Source organism: Triturus cristatus, chromosome 2_1 (assembly GCF_964204655.1).
Source record: "Triturus cristatus chromosome 2_1, aTriCri1.1, whole genome shotgun sequence".
Taxonomy (NCBI): domain Eukaryota; kingdom Metazoa; phylum Chordata; class Amphibia; order Caudata; family Salamandridae; genus Triturus; species Triturus cristatus.
The window spans coordinates 865123116-865148264 of NC_140581.1; the positions used below are offsets into that span (position 1 = coordinate 865123116).

Sequence of the window (25149 nt, forward strand, 5' to 3'; positions counted from 1 at the left end):
TATATATATATATATATATATATATATATACTGAAGTTAAAGTAATGTTGTAGTTAAATGAATTTCAGTCACAACATAAAATTTTAAACTAAAATAAATAAACATAAAAATTCACCAGTTATAGTTAGTGGAGCTAACTATAACTTGTGCCCCCCCCCCATGCACTGCTTATGACCTCTCATACTACATATTTTCTATGACATCAGTGATTACCTCCATCATCCAATGAGTGTGCTAGTTTATTTTATAGTTTAGATAGTGGCGGGTAACTATCATATTTATTTTCGACCTAATTTTGTACAGCCTGTGTCCAGGGACTGGGTGTAAGTGTTTACAAAACTGATGGCTTCTAATGCACGATAGTTGTGTAGAGGTATTTGTATGAAGAGTACAGCCGTGTGCAGGTGGCAGTTGAAGAGTTTTGTCCAGTATATTCCACACACGTTTTTAGTACTACAGAAAAGGTTTTCAGTAGGGCAAAGATTCTACCTACTACTTAATAAGTATTTTAAGCAGCCTTGAGTTATTAGACAGAATCATCTCACATGTTCTTACTTTGCTGCAGAAGATGGGGACTATCTGTAAATTTGTCGCCACAATATAAAGGCTGTAGGTAGTACGACCTTTAGCATCTTCAGACCCTGGTTATTTTAAGGGAATAGTTGCTCTTTGGACAAGTTTTGCATAGCGTGCACACTGTTCTTAGTAGATATGTTTTAATACTCTGTGGTGTATTATTCATGAGTTTCACTGTCTGCAAACGGTGTGGCACAGAGTAAACCCTCTCCATAGAGTAAACAGTGTTAACAGTACCCACATTTCTATTTATATCAAGTTTATTTCTCCATGTAGGTTCAGTGACTGTACGTAAGGGGTTCGATTTAGGTAAAGACTGTCCATAATAGGGTAATAGGATATTAGTTATGTAATAGGGCTTCAGTATCTGGAGGGACTTGGTCTTCCCTCAACAGCTGTATACAGATAGCAGTATAGGTTACCCTTTCATTTGTGGTTCATAGTTAACATGAAGTCTGCTACCCATGAAGTTTGTGGTATTATAGGGTCAATGTTGAACATAACACAAGCTTGCTTTGTATATGGGAGATGTATGTATGATCGCAATAGCACTGCTTCATATTATGTGAACTATTTTGCACTTACTTTCATAGCTCTAATGCTAAATCAGTTTATAGACCGTGTGTTCAAAAGCAGCTTGGACGATGTAATCTGTGATTTCATCAGGTGTCATTTGAGAGGTCATCAGTGCTTTCATAAATGATATAGAACATGTTGTGTGATGTAATATGTGAAGTCCTAAGCAGTAGATGAAATGGGCGCAAGTTATAGTTAGCTCTGCTAACTAACTTTTGAATTTCAGTGTTTTTGTTTTAGTTTAAAATGTTAATCTTGTTACGGACACATCCACTTAAAAGTAACATTACTTTAACCTTTTGGTTTTTTTTGTTAGTGAATTTCTAAGATTTTCTGTTTTTAAACCAAAACAGATCTTTTTATCACACCTAACTAAAATGTTACTTTAACCTCTGTTAATTTCATTGAACTTCAAGGTTAAAAAAAAAAAAAAGAAATATTTCATTACTATACATAAAGCCACCCCCTTCCCCCTGCTGTGCACATCCTTTGTCCGTGCATGACAGGGGATTGGCCACAGGCCCTTAAGTTCTTTAAAGGGGAGAGAGCAATGTGGCCCCCTCCCCGAGCCTTATTAAGTAAGCCCTTGTGACCCCAGCCACCAGGGCCTTTTTTGTGTTTTTTTTTTTTTTAAGGGGGGGGGGGCAAGTGACATCTACCCCGTGCCTTACAAAGCCCTGGGGACTCCATCCTCCAGGACTGTTTTTTCTGTAGGGGGAGGGAGTCATGTAGCCCCCCTCCCTGAGCCTTGAAAAGGCACGGGGACCCCATCCCCCAGAGCCATGTTTTTTTTTTTTTTTAAGGGGTTATGGTTGGACGGCCACCCTCCCTGAACCTTATTAGGCCCTTGGGACACCATGTCCCAGGGCCATAACTAAAAAAAAAAAAAAAAAAAAAACATGGGGTGGGGGGTACGAGGAGGACATGCGGCTCCTCTTCCTGAGCCTCTTTAGGACCTTGGGGCCCCAATCCCCAGAACCATGGTTTTTTAAAGGGAAGAGGGTCACATGGCCCCTTCCCCGAGTCTCATTAGATCATGGGGACCCTATCACCCAGGAGCTTCTAATTTTTTTTAAATTTTCTTTATTATTATTATTGAGGAGGGGGTCACATGGCCTCCTCCCCTAGCCTTTTTCAGCCCCGAGGACACCCTCCCAGTGCCTTTTGTTTTAAATACAGAGGAAAGGACCATGTGCCCCCCCCCCTCCCCAAGCCTTGTTAGGCCCTGGATACCCATTTTCCCAAAGCCATTACTAAAAAGAAAAAGGGGGAGAAGGGGGCTACACCCCCCCCCCCCCCCTCCGAGCCTCTTTAGGCCCTGGGGACCCCATCCTCCAGGGCTGTACATATATGTAAAAATGAGGAGTGGTCAGTGCAGCCCGGCTCCCGAGCCTCTTTAGGCCCTACGGATCCCATTCTTGGGGGGGGCGCCCTCCCCTCCGAGTCTTTATCGGCTCCAGGTACCCCATCTTCTGGGGCCTGTACTTTTAAAGGTCGGTGACCTGGTGCCCTCCCAGAGCACCCACCATACATTCATTGGGGCAGTGGGAGAAGCCCCAAGGCCCCCGCGTGCCTTTCCAGCTCCCTGCATGCAGTGGGAGCCGGCATTGCTCCCGCCCGCAGGGAGCAGATACTAATGCTGCGAACTGCGGGCAGGAGGAGTATTTTGATCTGTTTTCCTGCCCAGGTGGGCTCCTCTGGTCATAGCATATGAACCGGTCCCGGGAAATGGTCTCCCGGGGGCCTTTAATGGCTAGGGGAGGAGGGACATGCCTCCCCGTATTGAATATGATCCCAGGAATGGGCTCCGCTGGGCTTTTAATTAATGAATGCGGCCCAGCCACCATTTTTTTCCTCCATTGTGCAGAAGTCCTGCAGAATCGCAGCAATTTGTGGTGGTGTTTTTTTTGCCCCTAGGGGGTCCCTTTGGGTCCCCCATGGGGCCCAGGGTATCCTTACCATGCCCCCTTATACTATTTTTATTTTTTACTTCAGCACAGGGGTTTAAATCCCAGAGTCCTGTAATGGTGGCCAGCACCATTTTTCTCATGCTGCTGCCAGCCAATCGGAGCGATCACTCCCGCAGGAGTCTGACTCCTGCAAGATGGCCCAAGGGAAATAAAGTTCCCTAGATCTATCAGAACACTCCATTTTTAAATTTGGGCTCATGCAATTGTCTCTCGCGGACCCAATAGTCCATATACAATTATTTTTTAACCTTAATTTTTCACAAACTACTGAATGGATTTACACCAAATCACAAAAAGCACAATCGGCGGACTAAGATCTAGCTTCCTGTCAAATTTGATGTAAATCTATTTGGCAGTTTTTGCTATAGACTTTTTTATTCACCCCACTTGACAGATCGCCCTAAAAATTTCCATGCACAAATTAATAAAAAAGTAGCACCTTTTTGGAATTTTATGTGATATATATATCCACCAGTTTTATCCGTGCGTGGCCCAATATTAATTGCAGAACATGTTTATAGATGAAAATATGCATTCAAACACATAAAGGAAATGCAGTGGGGATGCATCGGAAACAAACGCAAAGATCATGCCAACAAATAAAAGCAATTCCCTCTCCATTTGGCCTTTCTGCCTCTACTCCCATGCTATAATAATAGCAGAATGGAACCCTGTTAGTAATGGGTCTAAAACCACTTGAAAGTGTGGGTATGTAACTAGTCTAACACCTTTGTCGTCTACCTTCGAAATTTTGTAACCTATTTTCTTTGTCTCTTTTAACATAGAATGAAAGACATTTAGTCCTCATCTGGTTCTATTTGATTTCATTAACCAATTTTATAACGGGTAGTCATGTATTACAGTCAAATTTGAAATATCCAGGTAGATTTTCATCTGCCACAGAATGCTATGCACAGTAGTGTACCCAGTGTTGGGGTTTCTGTGCTCTATCGACACTCAGAGATGGATGGTTAGCTGCCACAATCGGTTTTGTGGATTTGGTGGTTTTATTATCTGTATGCCCACCTTCTATGTAATTCCCAGTAGTTATTTTCCATTATGTGCTCTCCTTTTCCCCCTCAAAACTGTTTAGTTTGTTTACGTTCTTATAGAATGTAAATTTGCATAAAGCTCCCCATATAGTGTACAGCATATATTTTAAGGCCAGCTCCCCCCAATGGCTGCATCAAGGCAGTTCTGCTGCCCCTAGCCCTTGCGTGCTATTCTTTTCATCATGCCATGCTCCCAAGGTTTCTGTCACATACTTTGGCTATGCCAGTAGCTATATAGTTGCTGTATTCTAACATATTGTAATGAGCAGAAACCAAAGCTATGCGAAAGCAACTCTGCTTTCTCTGATGTACCTGCTTCTGTCCATGGTTAACCCAAGCAAGAAATTTGCCAGGCAAGCGAGAGATTGAAAGACATCTCAATGAGCTGTGAGCAACCCTGTCAGATCAGCTCTGTAGGTACAAACAGCCGTGTCATTCAGGCCAACAGCCACACTGATCTCCTCATAGCTACGTTTACAGGTGATAACCGAGACACCATCGGAAGGAAGCAGTCTGCAGGAGAGCAAGGGCACTTGAGGTAGGAGAATATGGGAGCGGGAGTGCTGCAACACACCCTCGGGTCTGTTATACATTTTTAAAGAGAATAATTATCACTTATCTCTCAATCTGTACACGCACCAACAGCCATGTGGGGGTCAAAACAACATAGCTGTTGCTGGTGAACAAACCGTGTTTTTAGGTCTCAGCTGGACAGTGCATCCACTGTCTCGAAGAGACGTGTTGTGTTCTATCTGTGGGTTTACAGGCTGCCCATCTCCTATCATTGATAAACTTCAGCGTCACTCTCAGATATCGGCATGCGGGTGTCATGCCCTCTTCTTGTGTTTGGCCCTCCCATAGCGCATGGACCAAGTACGTCTCCTTACACTGCTCCCTGTTTGCGGAGCTAATTTTTTCTTTGTTTTCAAGCACTCCATAGAAGTACTTGTGTTTTTAGGCCATCTCCCTTGTACACATACCACTAAAATGCATGCTGGTGTACATAAAGGAATGCATGTCTTAAAAGTTTTTAAAAATCGAACAGCATTTGTTTATTTTATTTACTGCACGATCCAACGGTATTGGAGCACTTGTTCCGTCCTCCGTCTTGCCATATTGCTAACACCAGCCAATGGTATTGGAGCGCTTTAAGTGCTCACCAGTTACAGTACACAGTAACGCATTCATTGTCGTAGGCAGGGGGAAGCGGAAGTGGTTTGCCCAGAATCACAAATTATTCAGCCAACCCTGGGATTCCAACCCGTGTCCCCTGTTCCCCTGCCAGCAACTCTGGCTGTTATGCCGCATCCTCACTTTACTTCAAAGCTCCTCAGCTGTTTCTCACTATCACTTCCACATTTGTTCAGCAGAACCCATCAACACAGAACAAGCGTTGGCAAAGCCAATAGATCTCTGCAATGCCCAAGATATTGGCCTGGTCAATGTGAATGTATTTTAGCCATGTTGTCTAGCAGCGCATCTGCTGTCAAAACGACTAAAAGGGAATACTTGAGTGAGTGGAAATTACTGTAACTGGGGATGAGAACCTGAAAGTAAATAAAAATAAATGAGATGGAATGTGACCGTGAAAGAGTGAACATTTAGAATATTATAATGAAATGTGCTCCCGCCGGAGGATGAGTAAGTGGCTCTGGGGGAACTTGAGATTGAAAGCATGAATAAAAATGAACATGTGGCTATAGGTAAAAGTTAATGAAAGCTCATAACCCTGTATGTGCCAGTAAAGTTAACTTACAGATCAGTGCCCTACTTCCAAAAGAACATTACATTGTTTTGAGTAGTAAATGTACTAAAGAGGGATTCTTCAGGCTCCGAGCCCTACATGAACATGAATGAGTTACTTCAAGGACAGAGACTGACATACACCAGAGTGAGTTCATTCAAGTTCTTAGACTAAGATGTTATAGGGGTTTTTCACATTTAGATTCTTAAATGCACCAGAGAAAGTTCATTCAAGCCCAGTTCCCTACAGGTACAAATGAGGAATTGTTAGACTTCAGAAACATAGGTCTTGCTTGGAGTTAGTTGAAAGACTGTGTGTTAACCCTCAGCTACCATAGCTGATGTTCTACAGCAAGGAACAAGCACCTGTCATGATGCACAACCTGTCGGATTGTACCAAAGATGCATAACCCTGCATAGAAAAGATGAACAGGCAGCATTTCTATCAACAGTAGCTTGACCATCCTTAGAAATGTTCCAGTCTTCATTATAACTCTGCACCTGTTCTGTCAAGAGAAACAACATGATCTGTGTTACTAGTTGATAATTTTTTTTATGTGGTTTGATAATTGTTTTTTTTATAAGTCACAATAGTCTATGATACAATGTTTTGTGGGACGGGTCTTTCTTTGACACTGCATTTTAAGCAGCATATAGGGACACACTATTCCTTATAGTGTTTGTAATATCTTAGTTGCACAATGTTGCTATTTTAAACTGTTTCTCCTGGTAAACATTGTCCTAATGCATATCTTGGCTTTAACACAGTGCAGAATATGTCTAATCCTATATCTATATTTTTGAAGATCTGGTGCACTATCACTTTAGGGGCAGTGAAAATATTGGTGTATTGTATACAATCATGTGCTTCTCTTCAGAACAATCTTTATAACATTATAAACAATTTATTTTGAAAAATGGTCCAAGATCTGAACCATATGACCTCACTTTTCCAAGTATACCTCTATCTAAGGATCCCTGGAGCGGGATAGGTATGCCACTTCACTCACTTGCTTAGAGACTTTGCTAACTCCTATGATATTTGAGTGGTGTTGACAGAGACCAGGGACCCACTCAAAAATGTGTTCCAGGACCGCTGGAGGAGAGTGACCACAACTGCAGTGCTTCCTGAGGGATGGCTTTCCCAAGCTTGAGGCCTACCACCAGCCTGCAGTCGTGCAGAGGAAGGTACCATGTTGTTTCAGAAGAAGCAAAAAGAGTTAGCACAATAGTAAATTCACAGGATTGTCATCTGTGTTACCACTCATCCAAAAACGGATGATGCACCACTACAGAAAGTCTTAAGGTGTTGGTTGTTGGTGACAAATTCAGCAATTTCCTTGAATGGTTGAGCAAAGCATTTAAAAAACTAATCTTCAAATTCAAAACCAACAGATCTAGGAGGACTGAAGCATGTACGGTCTTTAGGTATCCTAAAACATCTACCGAGGTGTTCACACTTTGTGCTAAGAACAAAATCTGACCAGGAATTCAAAATATATATTTTTTCAAACCAATGAGTTGCATTGCTAGTTTGTCATATCAAAAGGGAGATAACACTGTCGTATCACAGTGAAGGCCTCATTCGGTGAAGGAATTAATAGAACCCCAACAGCAAACAGCGGTTACAGTCATACAGTAGAACATACCATTAGTAAAATATCTTCTAGGAGCTGCGAAATAAATACCATCTGGCAATAACATTTTATATAGTTAAATTAAGTCAAGTGCATTAGCTGTTAGTTTGCACTGCACTTTTGGCTAGTTAATATCAAAAGAAGAATGTATGCCAACAGCTTCAAATATTTAACTATGTCGTACGTATTCGAGCATTTCTGCATCCTTAGCGGCAACCCATTCACATGGAGTGTGCTAATAAGTGTCATGAAACCACCAATTCAGTTCTGCCTTGAGCAGGCTGCATATCACTGAAGGGAAATATATATTCGGATGTTTGTGGAACTGTTTTATGATCTGCTGGGCCTGTTTTTACTGTTGCTTTTCATCATATTAAAACAATGGAACCACGACTTCCTTTCAAAAACTGGTCAAAAGGCTACTAATGAACGAATGTTAACGCGTTGATCATGCTCGTGTGTTTTGTCAAGAACAAACGCCTTGAATTATTTTCACTGATATTCCATAATATGTGTTTGCCCTCTTTTTGTTCAAATCCTAGATAGCTTCTTTAACTGCATTGGACTGTTTTGATTTTGCTGGCTCCTTCTTTCTGCTAAATTTCTTTGTGGCACATCGCACATCTTGGGTCGTTTCTATTGTATGATTTACTAGGAGCGCTCTATGGCACCTCCGAAACACTATACTCTTTAATTTTATATGTTTTCCAACAGGTTGTAACTTCATTTACCTGGTATATGTTTTGTATACTTGATGGTGCTAACTCTGTATAGCGTTCTGATACCCTTCTGGGTCTTGTTCGCGCTCCATAAAACTTTTCAAATAAATAAATAAACTTTGCCTGTAGCAAGTTCAAATCCATGCAGTCCTCCCTAACTTGCAAAAAACTTAAACAGCGTGTCTTTACAAGATCAAAACTGCGACAATTTGCAAACATGGGCCACTTTTTGGGTATCTACTTCACTAATGGGCGGCACTTATTTAATTCCCTGACCTATATTCTCTGTCCGAAACTGCTACCTACCACCATGGTCATGATCTCTAGGGGCAATCTGTAGGTGGAAGTTTATTCCCAAGAGAATTAGCCATGTACATGTCCAGCATAGACAGGTGTATCTTCTGATGTTGTGTTTGACTAAGGAGTCACCCTTGTTGCTTGTAGTCCTAATGTAGCACCCCAAGTGCTGGCGTTCCCTTTCATGACAGTCTGATATTGCCTAGACATATAATCTGTTCTATCCTATAATTTTGTTTCACGTTATTCCTAAACTGAATGCAGAATTTGCAGCATTTCAGGCAGACTCCACTCCTTTTATAATGCACACAAGGATCCCGTCTGCGCCTGTGGTGGCAGCCGGAAGGCTCCTTACATTTCCCTTCTGTTGGAACTGACTGGGGCAGAGAACTCTGCAGGATCTGTCTTTGGGGCGAGTTTCTGTGGCTGCTTACTGCTCATGAATCGCTGAAGAGCTCCCTCTGTTGTTCCTGTAGGTAAAAGATGGTCTACCTAGGCACAAGCAGTTTGTACCTACCAGCCGCCACGTTACCCTAACTGAGCATCCAAGCAAAGCAGGTGCAGTGTTCTCTTTGCAACTTCTGAGTGCAGCTCACCCAGATTCCTTTCTCTCTCTCTGTAGGGATCTGACCCCGCCATCCTCGGGATGTGTGTCCATGTGTTCAGTTTTCTGTTTTTTGCACCAGTCTTATATCTATAGCAGTTATCCCCACGAGCTCCCATGATTTTGTAGCCAAGTGTTACTGAGGGTGCGGCAGTGGGGTGGGCCAAGTCCATGGGTTGGGGTTAAAGTGTGGCGAAGGGTTGGTAGGAGCTACATGGTTAACCAGCAGAAATTTAGGTCGAGATTTTGACAGGACCGCTATCAAGTAGACCTATTTCTTACATTATAGAGAAGACTTTGGGTCTCCCTCTTGCAGCAAATTTGCTTGTGACTTTGTAAATCATCTCTTGGTTCATCCCAGCGGTGTATTAATCTCTCACCTAGTGCTGTATACTCTTTGACTGTATCCTTCTGCCGCCACTCTAGTGTTTGCATTGAACGGCATGAGGAACTACTTTACAGCTGCAGTGACTTCAATAAATTCTGCCTTTTACTTCTTGTCTGGATTTAATGTGCTTGTGTGGTTAGCACAATAAACTCAGACCAATTAGCTTTCCCAGTGCTTGTTTACAGTGAAAATAGGTTTTTAAGAACGGTCATCATGGAAGGCCTAGTTAAGGAAGGTTGCACATCGGCTTTAGTTATGCAACCGTGCTTGGGTGTGGTCTTCCTCTTATCCTGCCAGTCCCACTTTTCTGTCCTGTACCAAATGCGTAGGAGGCAGAGCGTGTGCTCCGAACTACATTCTTTAATTAAAATATGGAGAAACCTCAAAGTGATAGTGTGAGATACTTAAAGTATAGAATGAAGGGGCACCGAATTTGTGTTAATCTGAAAGTATGTTCAGTCTGTCCTGTTATGAGTAACCACGCACTCCTTGCTGGACAGTTTACTTTTTACAGTGCTCTTGGAATGATTGTAAAATACCAGACACTATACCAAGGATGAGAGGAGGAATTGTATGTCGAAAGCAAAGATTGGGGTTCACTTTGCAACCATTCATCTCTTTAACCAAAGGATGTGAACATGTGTGAGCTACCTCCTCCTGCACACACGACCCGGATGTAATTTATAGAGCCAGAATGCCTATAGGTGTAATCTACACGTGCAGATCTTGAAGTATGCCTAACGTGCGAATTTGTGGGTAACAACTCAATGGAAAGGTGTGGGCCTTTACAGTGTAGCACCAATCCTGATGGTTATAGCGATATATTTACAAATATGTGTAATGGAGTGCCCACAATTATCAGTACGCCTAACTAAACTTGCTTCCTTGAGGGACTTTGAAGTCATCAGGATTTCCCGTGTTTTCTGGGCGACGAAAGAATGTAAAGCCGTTTCATGCTAGATATTTTCCATGAAGTAGAAAATAAAGTGTTTTTTTGTGTGAAATTGCACCACATGCATAACCTACTCATGCAAAATCTCTTGGGGTGTGAAAAAGTAGCCCTGCACCTGGAAATATGTGATTGCTTTACAAATCCCGCGCAAGTGCCTCCTCTCGTGTATAACGTGCCCATACACCTTGAATTTGAGTGACTGAAAGACCAGACGTTGATTTCCGCAGTCGCTAGGCATCCACCCAAGCTTCCCACAATATTCATCATTGCAAATCGCACAGTGTTAATTTGTCTGTTACTAAATGGTTAACTCCTGGCATGCTTTGCTATGTTTGAGTGTTGGGTTCCAAGCTTGGTATTGACATGGCCTTTCCATATGCAAAATGTGCACTTCTTGCTAAACTTAATTACACACTTGCTGTTACTTGGAAACATGTTAATTTGTTTTTCCATGTACAGATGGGAAAAGTCATATTTGTATGTCCGTAAATGAAAGAATATTTAATTTTGATCTTGCTCCCCGTCTTGCAATTTGTTTGTGGCATTTAGGAGGCCTTGTTTTAATAGGCAGTGTAGCATATCACATTTGTTTTTGCTAATGGATATTTTTCTCTCCATTTCTGAAACAGGTTATGGGCATGGAAGAACTCATATGGGAACAATACACTGTCACTTTACATAGGGTAAGATTTATTTTCAATTTTTTAGATTTTGCAAATGGTAAAAAGTGGGCTTATATTTTAAGTTAATAAAAATAAATACAGTACAATGCGCTGGAAACATTCATCTGTAGTGCGCTGCTGAAATGATTGGAACAATTACCTACCTTCCAAGAATACCATTCCTACATGAGGCACAAACTTAAAAACAAGCATTGGGAAAACCAATAGGTTTAGCCTATGCGAGCATATTGGTTTTGTCAATGCCTTTTAGGCATGTTGTACAGCGACGTGGAGTGGTGTGGAGTGGCATAGGGCAATTGGCATATAGTGGCGTAGACTTGAGTGGCATGGCGTAGGGTAAAGCGGCACTCAGTTGAATGGAGTGGTATGGAGGTGTGAAGGGTGCAGTGGTGTAGGGTACAGTGGCGTAGTGGTATAAAGTAGAGTGACATAGAGTGCTGTGGTGTATAGAGGTGTAGAGTGCAGTGGTGCAGAGTAGAATGACTTAGAGTGCTCTAGAGTAGAGTGGGGCCGAGTAGAGTGTAGTGTCAGAGTGTAGTGGCTTTGAGTAGAGTGGTGCAGAGTAGTGTCATGGAGTGGTGGCATGAAGTGCAGTTACATTGAGTAGAGTGGTTCAGAGTAGAGGAGAGAGGTGTGGAGCGCAGTGGCATACAGTGCAGAGCAGAGTGCAGTGATGCATAGTAGAGTGCAGTGACGTAGAGTACAGGGTAGGGGATGGGAGAGAAAGAAGCGACATGGAAGGGGATGGGTGGGAGGAAATAGAAGCTACATGGATGGGGGATATGGGAGACGGACTGAAAACACAAACATTCATATGGACTGCTTGAACACAAAGAAAAAATTTGCTCTAAAAAATGGAACAGTAGATAGATACAAGTACTTGGTTCATGCTCCACGGGAGGGCCAAACACTAGAAGAGGGCATGACTCCCTCATGCTATGACAAACTGGAGCAAAGCAAATGAGAACAACTCTGAAGCTAACAAATGGTAAGCTATGGCCAAGCTGTAATTCCACTGTATGTAAACAATAGTCTCACAGAGAGAGCACGTACGCGGTCTAGGCGCAACCTAACAAGACGTCGGGTTGAATGAAATAAAATGCAATTTGCCTGCTGTTATTTCAATGTAAAAATTGGGGACCAAAGGGGAGAGGATTAGCGCCAAGATCTGTAATCCACCAAATGCTTGGCTTGTGGATAAAGAATAAATGTTATTGCTCAAATCTGTGGGCAATAAAGACTGTTAATTATATGCCCTAGTTTATTGGCCAGAGCTCAAGCTGAAAGCGAAAAAAGAGGGTGTATAATTTATAGCGGTTATTAAAACAAGGATCGGCAAAGCCAATGGATCTCGCCTTGTTGACCTACTGGCTTTGTCAAAGCTTTTTGCAGTGAAAAAGAAAAGGCACAATGACTCAATTGCTGCTGGTGGCATGCGTGAATATGCATCACTATGCATGCAAGAACCTAAAAAATAACCGAGACCATTTTCATTTTTTTTCATTTACTGTGGCAGATAAAAGAAATAATTGTATTGGTGCGAAAGCGATTTTTGCAGTGTGAATCTGCCCAATAGCAAATTTAAAGGACTGCGAGTGTGGGGAAACAGAAGAGGTTAAGAATGAAGCAACAGGCAGTGTGGGAGGGCAGGGGCTAAGGGACAGCAAAGTCAGGCAGACACTTTTTTTGGACTGTGGAAGCAAATGGCAGCTAACTGGCCCTACACAAAAATTAAAGCTTTTTCTTCAGGGACTGGGAAGCTTAGATGAGCAACAGAGGCACAAGTGAAGTCGAAGCAATCTGGAAGGGTGCTGCAAACACCAAACTAAAACGAGAATAAAATTGTCTATGGAGGGAGCAGCAGGCATGGGGTTTGGGGAACGAAATAGTAGCTGAATCATGTTGGGAACAGCTGCCTACCACTGATTAAGTTGACTCAATCTGTTTGGTTCCTGCTCCGCTTGGAGAGAGAAGGGCTATCCTGCCTAAGCCAGTGAAAACCGTATACTAGTTAATATTGGTACAGTATGTGAATATAATTTATTAATCATATAACGAATCAATTTAGCAAAATCTTAGTTGAAAAGGAATGTGCTAGGTGCTCCAAAAACGGCACAGTCCAAAGCGACATACATGAATAAAGTGCACAAGTCCTTATTTACAATATATACAATCATTATATACAGTCTAGGAACTGAAGTTAAGAGAAATTACAAATACAAGCTCAAAACAAGAGTTCATTTGGTGAAAAAGTATATCATCAACATCAGTTCACTAGTAAAAGTCGATGTTTCGATCACACACATTTATAACAGGGTCATCATCAGGACGTAGATGGTAGCGGTCAACACTGCACAGTGGCTAAATGACACCAATTTATATGAAAAAATCGGACTCCATCTTCTTTAATGGTAACACCATGCAGAGATTTGTGGTGCAGCTATTTCAGAGTCTTGGGCAAAGCAATCCGGGTAGACATAACAAGAACAACAATGTTGCATATTCCACCTATACTCAATTTTTGGTGCTGACTTCTCAATTACCACTGCAAGATAGCACTCTCTCCTCTTCCAGTGGTTCCATTGAACATACAGCAATTCTTTTGTTTTTTTCCATGGATTTACCAGCTCCCCACATTGCGTAATATGTACCTTCTACTGATCTGTCCCTCTCCTGGACAAGTACCTTCACTTGTTGTCATCTGAGTCATGTGACTGTGATTCAGGCTGTGCCACCTGAGGTTCCTTGTCATATTTCATACTTCTGCAGCATGGAGAGTCTTTGTAAAAGGTAATGGCTCACACAGCATGTAGTGGTGATGCTGGCTATGGGCAGGAGTACCCACAACAGAAGCACAATAAATAGCATGTTAGACCTCTGCACCTGGCTATCATCAGCCTTCCTTAAGTAGCAATCTGGAAGAGACAAATGGGGCAGAAGCTTCGCTCTCTAGAACAACAGGAATTGTTTACTCGCTTGCATTCCGCCACAAATCATCCAAATGCATGTGCTAATCGGCAATCTCCTGCTGAAAGATCACCAGGGAATTACATGAGTGAGGCCAGTGGGTGCCACCCTCCTTTTGAATTGAGGGAGCAAAGTCTGCTTAGTGCTAGATTATAACAAGCATTTGCAATGCAATAGGTCTTGCATTACTGAAAGTTTGAGCTATTGGCGTTGCATTATTATTTACAACACCAATAGGTCAAACTTTCAGTAATGCGAGACCTATTGCATTGCAAATGCTTGGTGTCAATTGTCCTAAAAAATTTCTCAACTGGCTTTTGTAATGTTATGCTGTTTTACTCTTTTATCAAATAGTTTTTATATTTTTATATAACTTTTACTTTACGATTATTTTTGTATTTATGACTAAAATTGTCAAAAAAAGCAAATGGAAAGCACATCTAAAAAAGGTTTGTCTAAATTCTATTATGTTTTCAGCGTAGGAAGTTACATGGATTCCTCCACAGGGATTACACACCCAGGCTTTTATGCTTCATATTTACCAAAATAAAGCTAGAATTGTAAAAGCAGCTTGTGTCCAGAGAAGTTCTTTGTTACTAGTACTTCACAACAGACCCAATCTATGTTGTACATTTTATCGACACATCAAAATTAAATGTTTTGCACTGATTTACACAATTGTGAGCCAAGGCCTGGATTGTAACCTAGTTCTCCATTATCATGAGTCTGCAGCCCTACCTATTGGGAGGGACACATTCCCTACCATGAAATCTCTGCTCGCTTTGGCCTTGAGGTTTTAAAAGGACCTCAAACCTGGTTCCAGAGACATTTTAAGGCCTGGGTAAAGTGGGCTCTGGCCCAGGGCCCAAGCCTTTCAGGGGGCCACCTAATAGAGCCCACTCGGTTCTGTTATAAATGCAGTTTTCATGCAACATCTATGAAAAAGTGTTTTTTTTTCTTTTTGACCAAAACATGACTCACATATGGGAGGTTGTCACAGAGATTATTTGCAGTAATATTAGTGAGCTGCTGCTGTGTTACAATACTGAAAACACATCACTATCCCAGGATATTAGATGTAAAAACATTTAGAATTTGGACGAGTGTGCCCACTGTCAGTGACCTGGCCAAAGAAGCCAAAAAAGAGTTGAAATTGGATCATAAAACTAAAGTTGTCCGAACAGGGGACCCCAAAATACTTTTGGCCCAGGGTCCCCAAAATTCTTCAGGTGTCCCTGCCTGGCTCGAACTTTAAGTGGCTTGCGACCTTTAGTTAGCATTTCCTCACATTTTAAACCTGGAAAACAAACACGCCGATTTCCTCGATTTACTCCTAAAACAAATAATATGCTGAAAATACGGGCATTGTTAAAAATGAACAGGAATCACACGTGATATTCAAACTGATCCCATATGAGACTGTACTAGTACTACCTATCAACCCCAAATTCGCGCACATGGCACACAAAAGATCCCTTGACGTGCGGGAGCGCGAAAAACAGAAATCAAGCAACTAAACATGAGTAGTCAACCACTGCCGATGATCCTTACCAAACAGACACGACCAGCAGAGGCCACCAGTCATAAATCGAAGTGACGCCACCTAGCCAATCAGAGTGTTCTACTGCAGTGATTCGCCTCTTGCTGCACCAGTTTTTTTCCCACTGTAGAATAAACTGTTAAGAAACTGAAACAAGTTGTAAACCTGTGAAAGGCAGGATGCTGGAATCGGTAGTCAAGAGTAAAATAGGAGGGTGCGGTTCTTGTACCAGTGAGCAGTGTGGCAGCAGCTGTCACTGGTGGATGGCGAGGTGCTGGCATGGTGACGTATGTGACGCTGGCAGGACTGGCGCCAATGGAGAGGAGAGCTCTGGTACCAATACGATGAGTAACGAGATGCACCAAAGGCACGGCTGGGCTGTGTGAGCAGACGCAGGCAGGTGTGTGCAAAAAGAACACTGCTGGGCATTCTGGGGATCTGTTACAGGTGGCAGTGTTGATGTAAGGAGATGGCACTGGTGGGCGCTGAATGGAAGTGGGCCCATATGGGCAGTGTAAGAAGGTGGCACGAGTAGACCGTGGGAAGAACAGCTGGCACAAGTGAATATTGTGAGGAGGTTACAACGGTGGGAAGTGTAGATTAGCACCAGCAGGTAGTTTGAGGAGGTGGCACCGGTGGTAAAGCATTCGTGGGCAGTGTAATCTGGCATGGGTGGACAGTCTGAGGAAGAGGCACGAGAGGACAGTGCGAGGAGCAAGCACTCACGGGGAGGGCTGCCACGAGGTGAGTTTGCACCCACTGGCAGAGTTAGCACCGCTGGGCAGTGTGAGAAAGCGGCACGGAGAGCAGTGTCTGGAGTTGGCAGAGTTATCAGTCTTGGCTGAGTTATCGGATCTGGGCAGCACCTGTCTGGCCTCTGTGCTTCAGTCTGACCCTTTCATCACCAGCCACGATTCCACGCGCGACATTTCCCAGGCGCCCGGAGCGGAACTGCATCAGTCAGTGCGCTGCACTCCGTGCTCTCTTACTCTCTACCTGCCGAAGAGGAGGTGGCACGATAGGTGGAACCCTGCGACCGCCAGGACACTGACATCGCTGCAGCCGGAACATTAACCCAGTCTGCTATCTAATCATCGGAACAACTCAGACAGGAATGTCGTAGACTGAATGCAGAAAAATAAGCATGGAATCGAAACCAGTGGTGCGTGCACACCACAGAGGAGCGGGACGAGGGAGCCTGTTGTCTGTGCCGCTGCTGCGCGTAACAGACACCACTGGGAAATGGGTGGTTACATTTGGAAAGAAGCTGGGACATTCACAAGCCTTTCACCAATGGCATGCTGCCTTTTTTTTACAAAGACGCACGCTAAAGCCAATAGCAGCTGATGAAAACAAAAGCACACACACAAGCGTGTGGTCAGCTTTCAGAACCCCCTACATGAGGTCTCTCTAATTTAATAGGCTAGGCTGCACAGAGGTTAGCGACCTCCAGAGCAGCATACATAAAATGTAGAACTTGGGTGCTGTTGGCCCCAAACCTCAAACACTTAGAAAACAGCTAAAACAATCCTCCTTGTCAAAGAGTAAAAATTAAACTGCCTTTATGTACACTGTCAATGCAATTTCACAGACATCTGCAGTCAAATGTTGCAAAATGTGTTCTCTTTTGGAAATTTATCTCAATATCAGTGGCAGCCGCCAAAAACAAAAGGTGCTGGGGCGGGTGGAGGGAACGGGAGGGCGAGTGCTTGGGGGAGCAGGGGTGTTAGTGGTAATATATATATTTTTTTAAACATACCTGAATCTGCTGGCCGCCTCCCGCATCGCACCCCCAGCCCTTTTCTTGGTCCCAGCAGCCCCTGGGACAGACTCCCATCCAATCCCCGTACTGCTCTCATGCTATGAGAGCAGCACAGGGATTGGTCTGCATGGGCTGAAAAGACTTTCCACTCAGACTAGGGAGCCTGTGGGGTTTCTTCTGCCCGACTGTTCAATGCAGCCGGGCTGGAGAAACCGAAGTGCGCATGTGTGTTAGGCCAACCCATACGCGCACTTAGGGATTGCACATAGCACTCCTCCTCCCCCTCCCTTGCTCCGCCCCGCTCAGTGCCGGCAAATGAAAAATAAAACGATGCTAGAGCATCCTTTTACTTTTCATTTGCTGGTTCTGAGCCAGGCAGTCGAGCGACGCTCAAATATGGAGGAGCCGTCGCTGCTCAATATATGGAAGACCTTAAAGCGCAAAGATGCTGTACAGCCCTGTCAGCACCTGAATTTGTTTGGCAAATAGAGAGCAAAATTATGATAATAAATTAATACATAAATAGAAAAACGTGGTTTCTACAAGACTGAGTCAGAACCACTGTTTCAGATACTGACATGTTTTTCTGTGCGCTGTTTCCATTCAGTAATTAGAAAAACATTTTTCATTATTTTGACACGATGAACAGCAGGGCTTCATAACTGTTTGATCCTCCCATTTCCTTTCCTGCTTAGACCACCATAGAGTCCATGTTCGTATCCGCAGTCACCCGTCGTCTATACTCGTACTCCTACATTTCTTTCCCTACACCACCTTCGTGAACTTGTTCTTGCAATCGCGGATTTGTTTTGGAGCTTGTAAATTGTTGTGTTTTTGAGCCTGCTACTTTCTAGTTTCATTGTGCAACATCTATCTAGCGTCACACTTTGTGTAAAAGTAAATGTGCCTCTCATGCTGTATCTGACACTCTTAATTTCTAACTTAAGCTTTTGCACCATTTAAGTAGGCTGTTTTTGAACTGTCCCTCGTCAATGCTCCACTGGAGATGTGGCCTCCTCCTAAAAAGTCTACAATGACTCAGATGTTTAGCCAGTGATCACTACGTTGGCCATTTTCACTTTACACTAATTCTGCTTCTCTCTACAGAAAATGCGTATGATGTTTGAAACTTCTGTTTGTGATTGTGATTTTAGGATGCCAAGAAAGGCTTTGGAATGGCCATTTCTGGAGGTAGAGATAATCCACACTTTACAAACGGTGAAAATTCTATTGTCATCTCAGAAGTTCTCATGGGTGGACCCGCAGAAGGATTGCTTCAGTAAGTGCTTGTAATCTGTGGTACAGTTATTCTGCTAGCTATCGATATGCAGCCTTTGCAGCAATACAATTTAGTTGCAACTCTTTCTTGAGCTAATTCTTTGAAGCTGGTTTATTTTAGCTCCAACAAAGTTGTTCCCAGCTATGTGTCTTCAATATCTTACTGTCTGCTTCCTATTTGCGGCTATGCCAGATTTTCACCAGGAATAATTTTCACAAGTAAGCCTCAGTGTTGATTTGTTATTTTTGGATGGCCTCTAAGAAATGTGTGTTCTTTCTTTCGTGAGCTCTCTGAGATCACTACCTGCACGTTGATCCTTGGGCCTAGCTAATGAGCATCTTGCAATTAGAGATCTTAATGAATATAACTTCTAGGGAAACTTCGTTTGGGAGCCAAATCTTACTTGATTAGTTCTGATTAATTCACCCAGCTTCTTTAGCAACCACTTCAGGAAGAAAATCTTTGTTTTTACTTCCTGACTTGCTGTTTTCTTTTGCTAGCTTGTGTTCCTCCCTTTTGCTTACTGCTACTCCCCTTGCAAACCAACATTAATATTGGACTGCCAGTTACTCTCTTGGTCTTACTGTTCCATGAAAAATGTGTTGTGAACTGTGCCTTGTGCCCACACCAAAAGCCAACAGGTCTTGGTTAAAGCATATTCCAATGCCTTTACATGTGCACTTTTGTATCTGCTTTGGACCAATTTCTGCTACGGCTGTGATGCTGAATGCTCTCAAATGTGTCTATCACTCATACATCCATGAGATTGTCACACAGCCCTATTGTGAAACTTGCACGTCCCCATTTCCAGTGAATAAGTCATAGATGACCAGATTGCTGTCCTCTTACCTGCTACTTACCATGGTTGGGGCAACTCTGGATTTGAGTAGGTATGTGAACCAGCCCTACTTCAAGAAACTGGAGTGTCCTGTGGTTACAACACCCTATCATCAGCCAGCACATGGCCTAAAGGTAACAATAACAGATTGCCCTGTGTGCAGAATTGAAAAGGTTCTTACTTGGCTCTCAGTCACAGCGAGGGTAATGGGCAGCACTCCGGAGAAGGCCAGCATAGGCCTATGGCAGAGTTGGAGTAGAGATGCGGATTTCCACAGAAGAAGGGGGAGACATGTTTTTAAAGTTGGCAGGGCTAGATAGAACCTTTATAACCCCCAACATGCTCCTATCAGAATCCAAGACTGAAGGGACAGAGGATCTGGCAAGTGCAATTTTGATTGTTTCTGTATTTGCCGGCATACTGAAGGCTTTCACAGTATTGGGAAGAGAGGGAGCCTCCGCTACCTGTAGATAACCCAGCTGTTAATGTGCTGTGCTACTCGCTATGAACTACAAAATTACTGTGAATTGATGATCATTTTACCGGGAAAACATGGTCATGTTTCTATGTGTGCATACTTAAATATTTAAGAAATAAATAATCTGGCACAATCCTTTCATGAAAATGTCTTAATTAAGAGATTGGGAGAAAAAACAGCTGTGATGCACTCAATGGGAATCTAGTTACAATACACAAGAATTTTAAATTCATAAACTAACCGATAAAATTGTGTGTGCACCAGGTGAAGTGGCTCTGCGGACCACTGAATACAAAAGTACAACAACAGCCCAGAGGTATGTCTGGGAATGCCTAGTGCACTACGAGAAAACACTATCCAGTGTAAATCATTTACATATCCGAAATATTAAATCAAATGTACCACATGAAATCAATAACAAATTTGTGAATCCAAAAATGTATCAATGAATCAAACAGAGTCCAAACGAAATCATATGTTGATTGTATCACAATTCTTCTTTACTTTCAAGGAAGATCAAAGTTCATGATTGATGCAGCAACATACTGCATTTGATAGAAGATCAACACAAACGTCTCAATTTTTGAGTTTCCCAATGCATTTCGGGCTGATAAAGCAAAGCCCTTCGTCAGGGGAATCAAGAAACGGTCATGCACACGATTTCGGGTGAAGACCAAGCAGACGTATAACGAAGTTGGGGAACCACGTAGATTGATGCTAAGTACGACAGTGGCCCAAGATCAGACGATGTACCATCGCCATGAAACGAGTAGTTATTCACCCATAGAGTCGGCTCTCTCAGGAGGGAAGAGATTAACATAGTGTCCCAGGCCGGGAATATCATAGCACATCTTCCATAACCCCCATGCAAGGCCAAAAAAGCTGAGGCCAAAAAATGATTATGTAGGAAACCTTCTGTACGTTGAACAGCCAAGGAAAGATGCACGAAAGATGCTGAAAGAAATCCAATCTACCTGCCTCCTGATATCATAACCTGCGTATCTGTCTACCTTTAGAGCTGAATCACTTCTGTGTAATTTATATTAATAATAAAGTTGGGTGAGTGACCAAATGTCTGATATCTTCTATTTACAGTGTTCAATATCACAAAGATGTAACTGTCCTGGCTTCACCCAACACCAAGTGTTCATCGGGGTGACTCTCTTGGATTTCTCCTCATCCTTCTCATAATGCCCACCACCATAATTCAGATCAACCATTTCCATGCATTTTAGCTTTCTGCAAAGGATTCTCCCCATTTTTCTAGACTAGACTGGTGCCATCTTCACATTGAGTCTATTCTTCCCATTATCCTATTTGAAGTCTTGCTCCAGTAATCCCAAATTGCTTCGGTCCTTTTGACATTACACTGCCCATCGCTCAGTTGCGGAGGCCTATTATGAAGACTGTTTCTGTTGGTTTATATATTTGCATCTGTTTGGGGCTGTATTCACACACTTATTTCTGAAATTTAGACTCTACTCATATTAGGTTTCCACCAGTGGTGAGTATGTTGTTGTCTCCTTTTAACAACACACAAAAAACCCCAACAAAAAAGCATTGAAATGTGTGTACACCTTAGACTTATATGGAAATGCATGCCATGCTTCACATTACTCCATGTTGTTCCCAAAGAGAATCGGGTTGAAGGAAAATGAATTGGAAATTGCCTGAGTACACAACTTTGCTTCCCTGGTGGAGAAATCCATTAATCCATTCTTGTATACTCCTATGAAATAGGAGTCTGGGTGTTCTCCACTTGGTGCCAAAATAGGATGCTCTAAATGTGTACAAGTAAATTGTGTGTTAATCATTGAAGGTTCTTGAATATCCGCAAGGTCCCAACTTTGATGATTAATGCCTTTCAAGTGGCAACCACTGGGCCTCATCAAGTAAAATTAATTTTCACACCTTTACTTTTAAACTATACTCTTTTGCTTCTCTGTGACAGTAACTTTTAACTGTGAGCATGAATGTTCACATGGTCACACTCTTTGAATAAGGATCCGAGAATTACTCCCATATATGACATTATTTCCCACAGTCAAGTCAAGCTTATATGGCCAAAAAAGATCTGGAGCTAACTTTTTAGTTTTGTTATCCTGTCTGTCGCCATTCCAGTGGAACCATGTGGCTGGCCAAGAGGCATGCAAGTAAGTTTTAAAAATCTTGACACCCAACTATCCCATTGAAAGACTGCAATACAGAAGGTGGAGTAGGATTTCAATTCAAGTCCTAACTCTCCTGCCATTTAAAACAGCCTTATCAGTCAAGTATGTGTTTTAAACAGATGGATTGGAATAATTGTGAGCTCAAAGAGTTTTATGAAAGTACACCAAAATATGTTTTTTTATCATTCAATTAACACCTATTTGGTCCGTGGAGCAATTCGCATCACAGCAGTGGAGTGTTTGGCTTAGTAAGGACTGTGGGTATAATGTAGATTTTCCTAGTAATTTATGAAGGTAAGTTTTCATTTTGTTAAAGACACAGAGGCGAGCATTATGCTTCTCTGATCTTGCATTTATTTTAATAGCAGCAGTCAAGAGAACTGTACAAAAAAATACAAATCAAATGAGGCTTTGAGACAACTAGCCAATAGGAAACTAAAACGTATTTCAAAGAATGGCCAATGAGGTAACAGCATGACCGATAACACATATCTTAACTGTGAACAGTCCTTTTTTTCTTGAGCGAGAAGTTAAAGATCATTATTAAACAAAGGAAAAATGGAAAACACAATGGAAATAGACAAAGTAAAAGTGAACAGTTCTTGAAAAAGTCCATCAAGTGTGTCCCAAAGGAGAAGTCAGCAACTTGGTATAACTGGAGGCACCAGGATAATCCACATATGAAGGTTTTGAGGCAGAAAACCAGTGGCCTGCTGAAATGTCCTTAGGTGTATGAAAACGGTGAAGCAGAAGTAACTGTTAGGGAGGGCAAAAACAGCAAGTTAATACTGTGTTGAGGTGGGATAATACTCGCATCCGTGTCTTTAATAAAATTAAGACTTTTCTTCATAAGTTACTAGAAAAATCTACATTTTGTTGCAAGACTGGAGGCTCTTCTTATGCTTGTTTAAAGCATGTTCATTACAACAGAAGATGCAGTATGTACAGGCTTACAATAAAATGTGTAAAAAACATCATTAGACCAATCAGCTGATCTCAGAATGTCCTCAAGAGGGGAGCCCGCACAGAATGCTTGCAATGACATTGCTCCCCTGGAAAAACGAGCACCAAAGATTGAGGTATCAATCCCCACCAGAGATATGACCCACTTGACCCAATATGCAGGAGTAGGGAAAGAAACAAGTTTGTGGGTTTTGTGAAGGAAATGAGGAGTTTGGTGTCTCAGGATGTTCAGAGATGTATAGTGTTTTGTTCATAAACCTTAAGACATTTTCCTACGCAAAGTTTGGGTTGATCAGGAAAATAAGGATAATACACAGCAATTAGTATTGTTTTAGTGTTTGCTTACTGAAAAAAGAACCCCTATGAGAGTAAAATGATGAGAATAAATATCTAATACTTTAACATCAGATACACATTTTATTGAAATCAAACATAACTGCTTTTGTAAGTTTTGCAGACATTTGTAGTGAAAGACCACCATTATCAGTCCAGGAAATAAACAACTTCAAAACAACAATAACATCCCACAATTTACTGTAGTTTAGAATAGAAGGGAGCAAAATTCCACACCCTTTAAAAGCCGAAAGTCCGGCGGATGCTCTCCTGCAGGTTTTTCATAGATTTAAGGGTAGTTCATGCAAATAGCTAACCTGTAAAGATTTATAATGCTGTAAGTTTTCCTTCAACTAGCTTCGGCTCCAAGGAAATTGACAATTTAAGTTAAATCTGCTGAAAAGAGAGTAAAAGATTTTCCCAAACACCAGCTTGCCTATAAAGACCAAGCTGCATTGTAAGCCTTGGTTGTACCTGGAGCCCAGAATTTATTGATGTTCTCTGTAGCTTCTAGCAAAATAAAAGGAAGAGACTGAGTTCCTGCTATTTTCCAGACAGAAAAAGAGAGGGATTTGTCTAACATTAGGTTGTGAGGAGGAGACTGGACAAGAAGAGATTTGGGAAAGACGGTAGCAGGATTGGGAAATCTATTGCTTGTCCCAGGAGAGGTAGGAACCAAACCTGTGATCTCCCGAATGGAACTACGATGACCAAGGTTGCTTGTTCATGTCTGACTTAAGCTGTTGATCATAAGAAAAAAAGGAAAGTTGTAGTTGATCACTTGGATCACTTGCAAGAAGGCATCTGAAGCCAAGCTAGTGGATCTGGGTGCCAGCTGAAGAAAAGGGAAAGGTGAAAATTGAGCCTTGTTGCGAAGAGATGTATGTGGAAAGGTCCCCATTTGTGAAGCAAAGACCTGAATACCGAAGGATGACGCCTCCAATCGCTTGAGTCACAAAGAAAACGAGAATGCTAGTCTGGTTTGGTGGTGAGATCTCCTTGTAGATATTCTGCTTGAACTGATATTGCGTAGAGAAGGCTAAAATCCCAAAAGCTCTTTACCAGCTCTGCCAGAGGCCTGCATCTGGTGCCTCTGAGATGCCTGATGTACCGAACTGCTGTAATGTTGTTCATATGGAGAAGGGATGGAGCAATGTATGCTGTTTTGCTAAGGCTACTGATTGCTAAGGAGCCTGCAAGCATCTCTAAAACCTTTATGTGCAAATTGGACTCCTGATTGAGACCATGTACCCCCAGTCGAGATCGGACCATATCGGTAGCCCAAATCTGTCCGACTTCGGATTCTACTACAAGATCGGGGGCTAACGTGAAGATGGTTCTGCTGTTCCAGGCATCTAAATGGTGTATCAACTATTGGAGTTCAAGCTGGGATTCTGAATCTAGTCTGATGGAGTCTAAGTAAGCAAGACCCCTGCGCAAGGGGCAGATCTTTAAACTTTGGAGTGCTCAATAGTAGAGGGGTCCTGGAAAAATGGCTTGGATTGAGGAAGAAGTAGACCCACTATTCTCGCCAAAGATCTGAGAAGATTTTTAGAATCTCTGATTTGATGGACTGGACTTTGGACCGGGTAAAGTAGAGTGTTGCAATGGTGGAATTAAT

The 25149-nt window shown here is 42.3% G+C and overlaps 1 protein-coding gene across 2 annotated transcripts in view; it reads left to right on the forward strand.

The window, feature by feature from the left end:
- Window positions 1-25149, forward strand: part of LOC146865999 (tight junction protein 2-like) — a 225339-nt gene that overhangs the window by 88285 nt on the left and 111905 nt on the right. For both annotated transcript variants that reach the window (XM_085632984.1, XM_085632986.1), the window contains exons 2-3: window positions 11144-11197; window positions 18621-18745. In XM_085632984.1, coding sequence (XP_085489110.1) covers window positions 11144-11197; window positions 18621-18745 — 179 coding nt within the window. The remainder of the gene's footprint in view (window positions 1-11143; window positions 11198-18620; window positions 18746-25149) is intronic.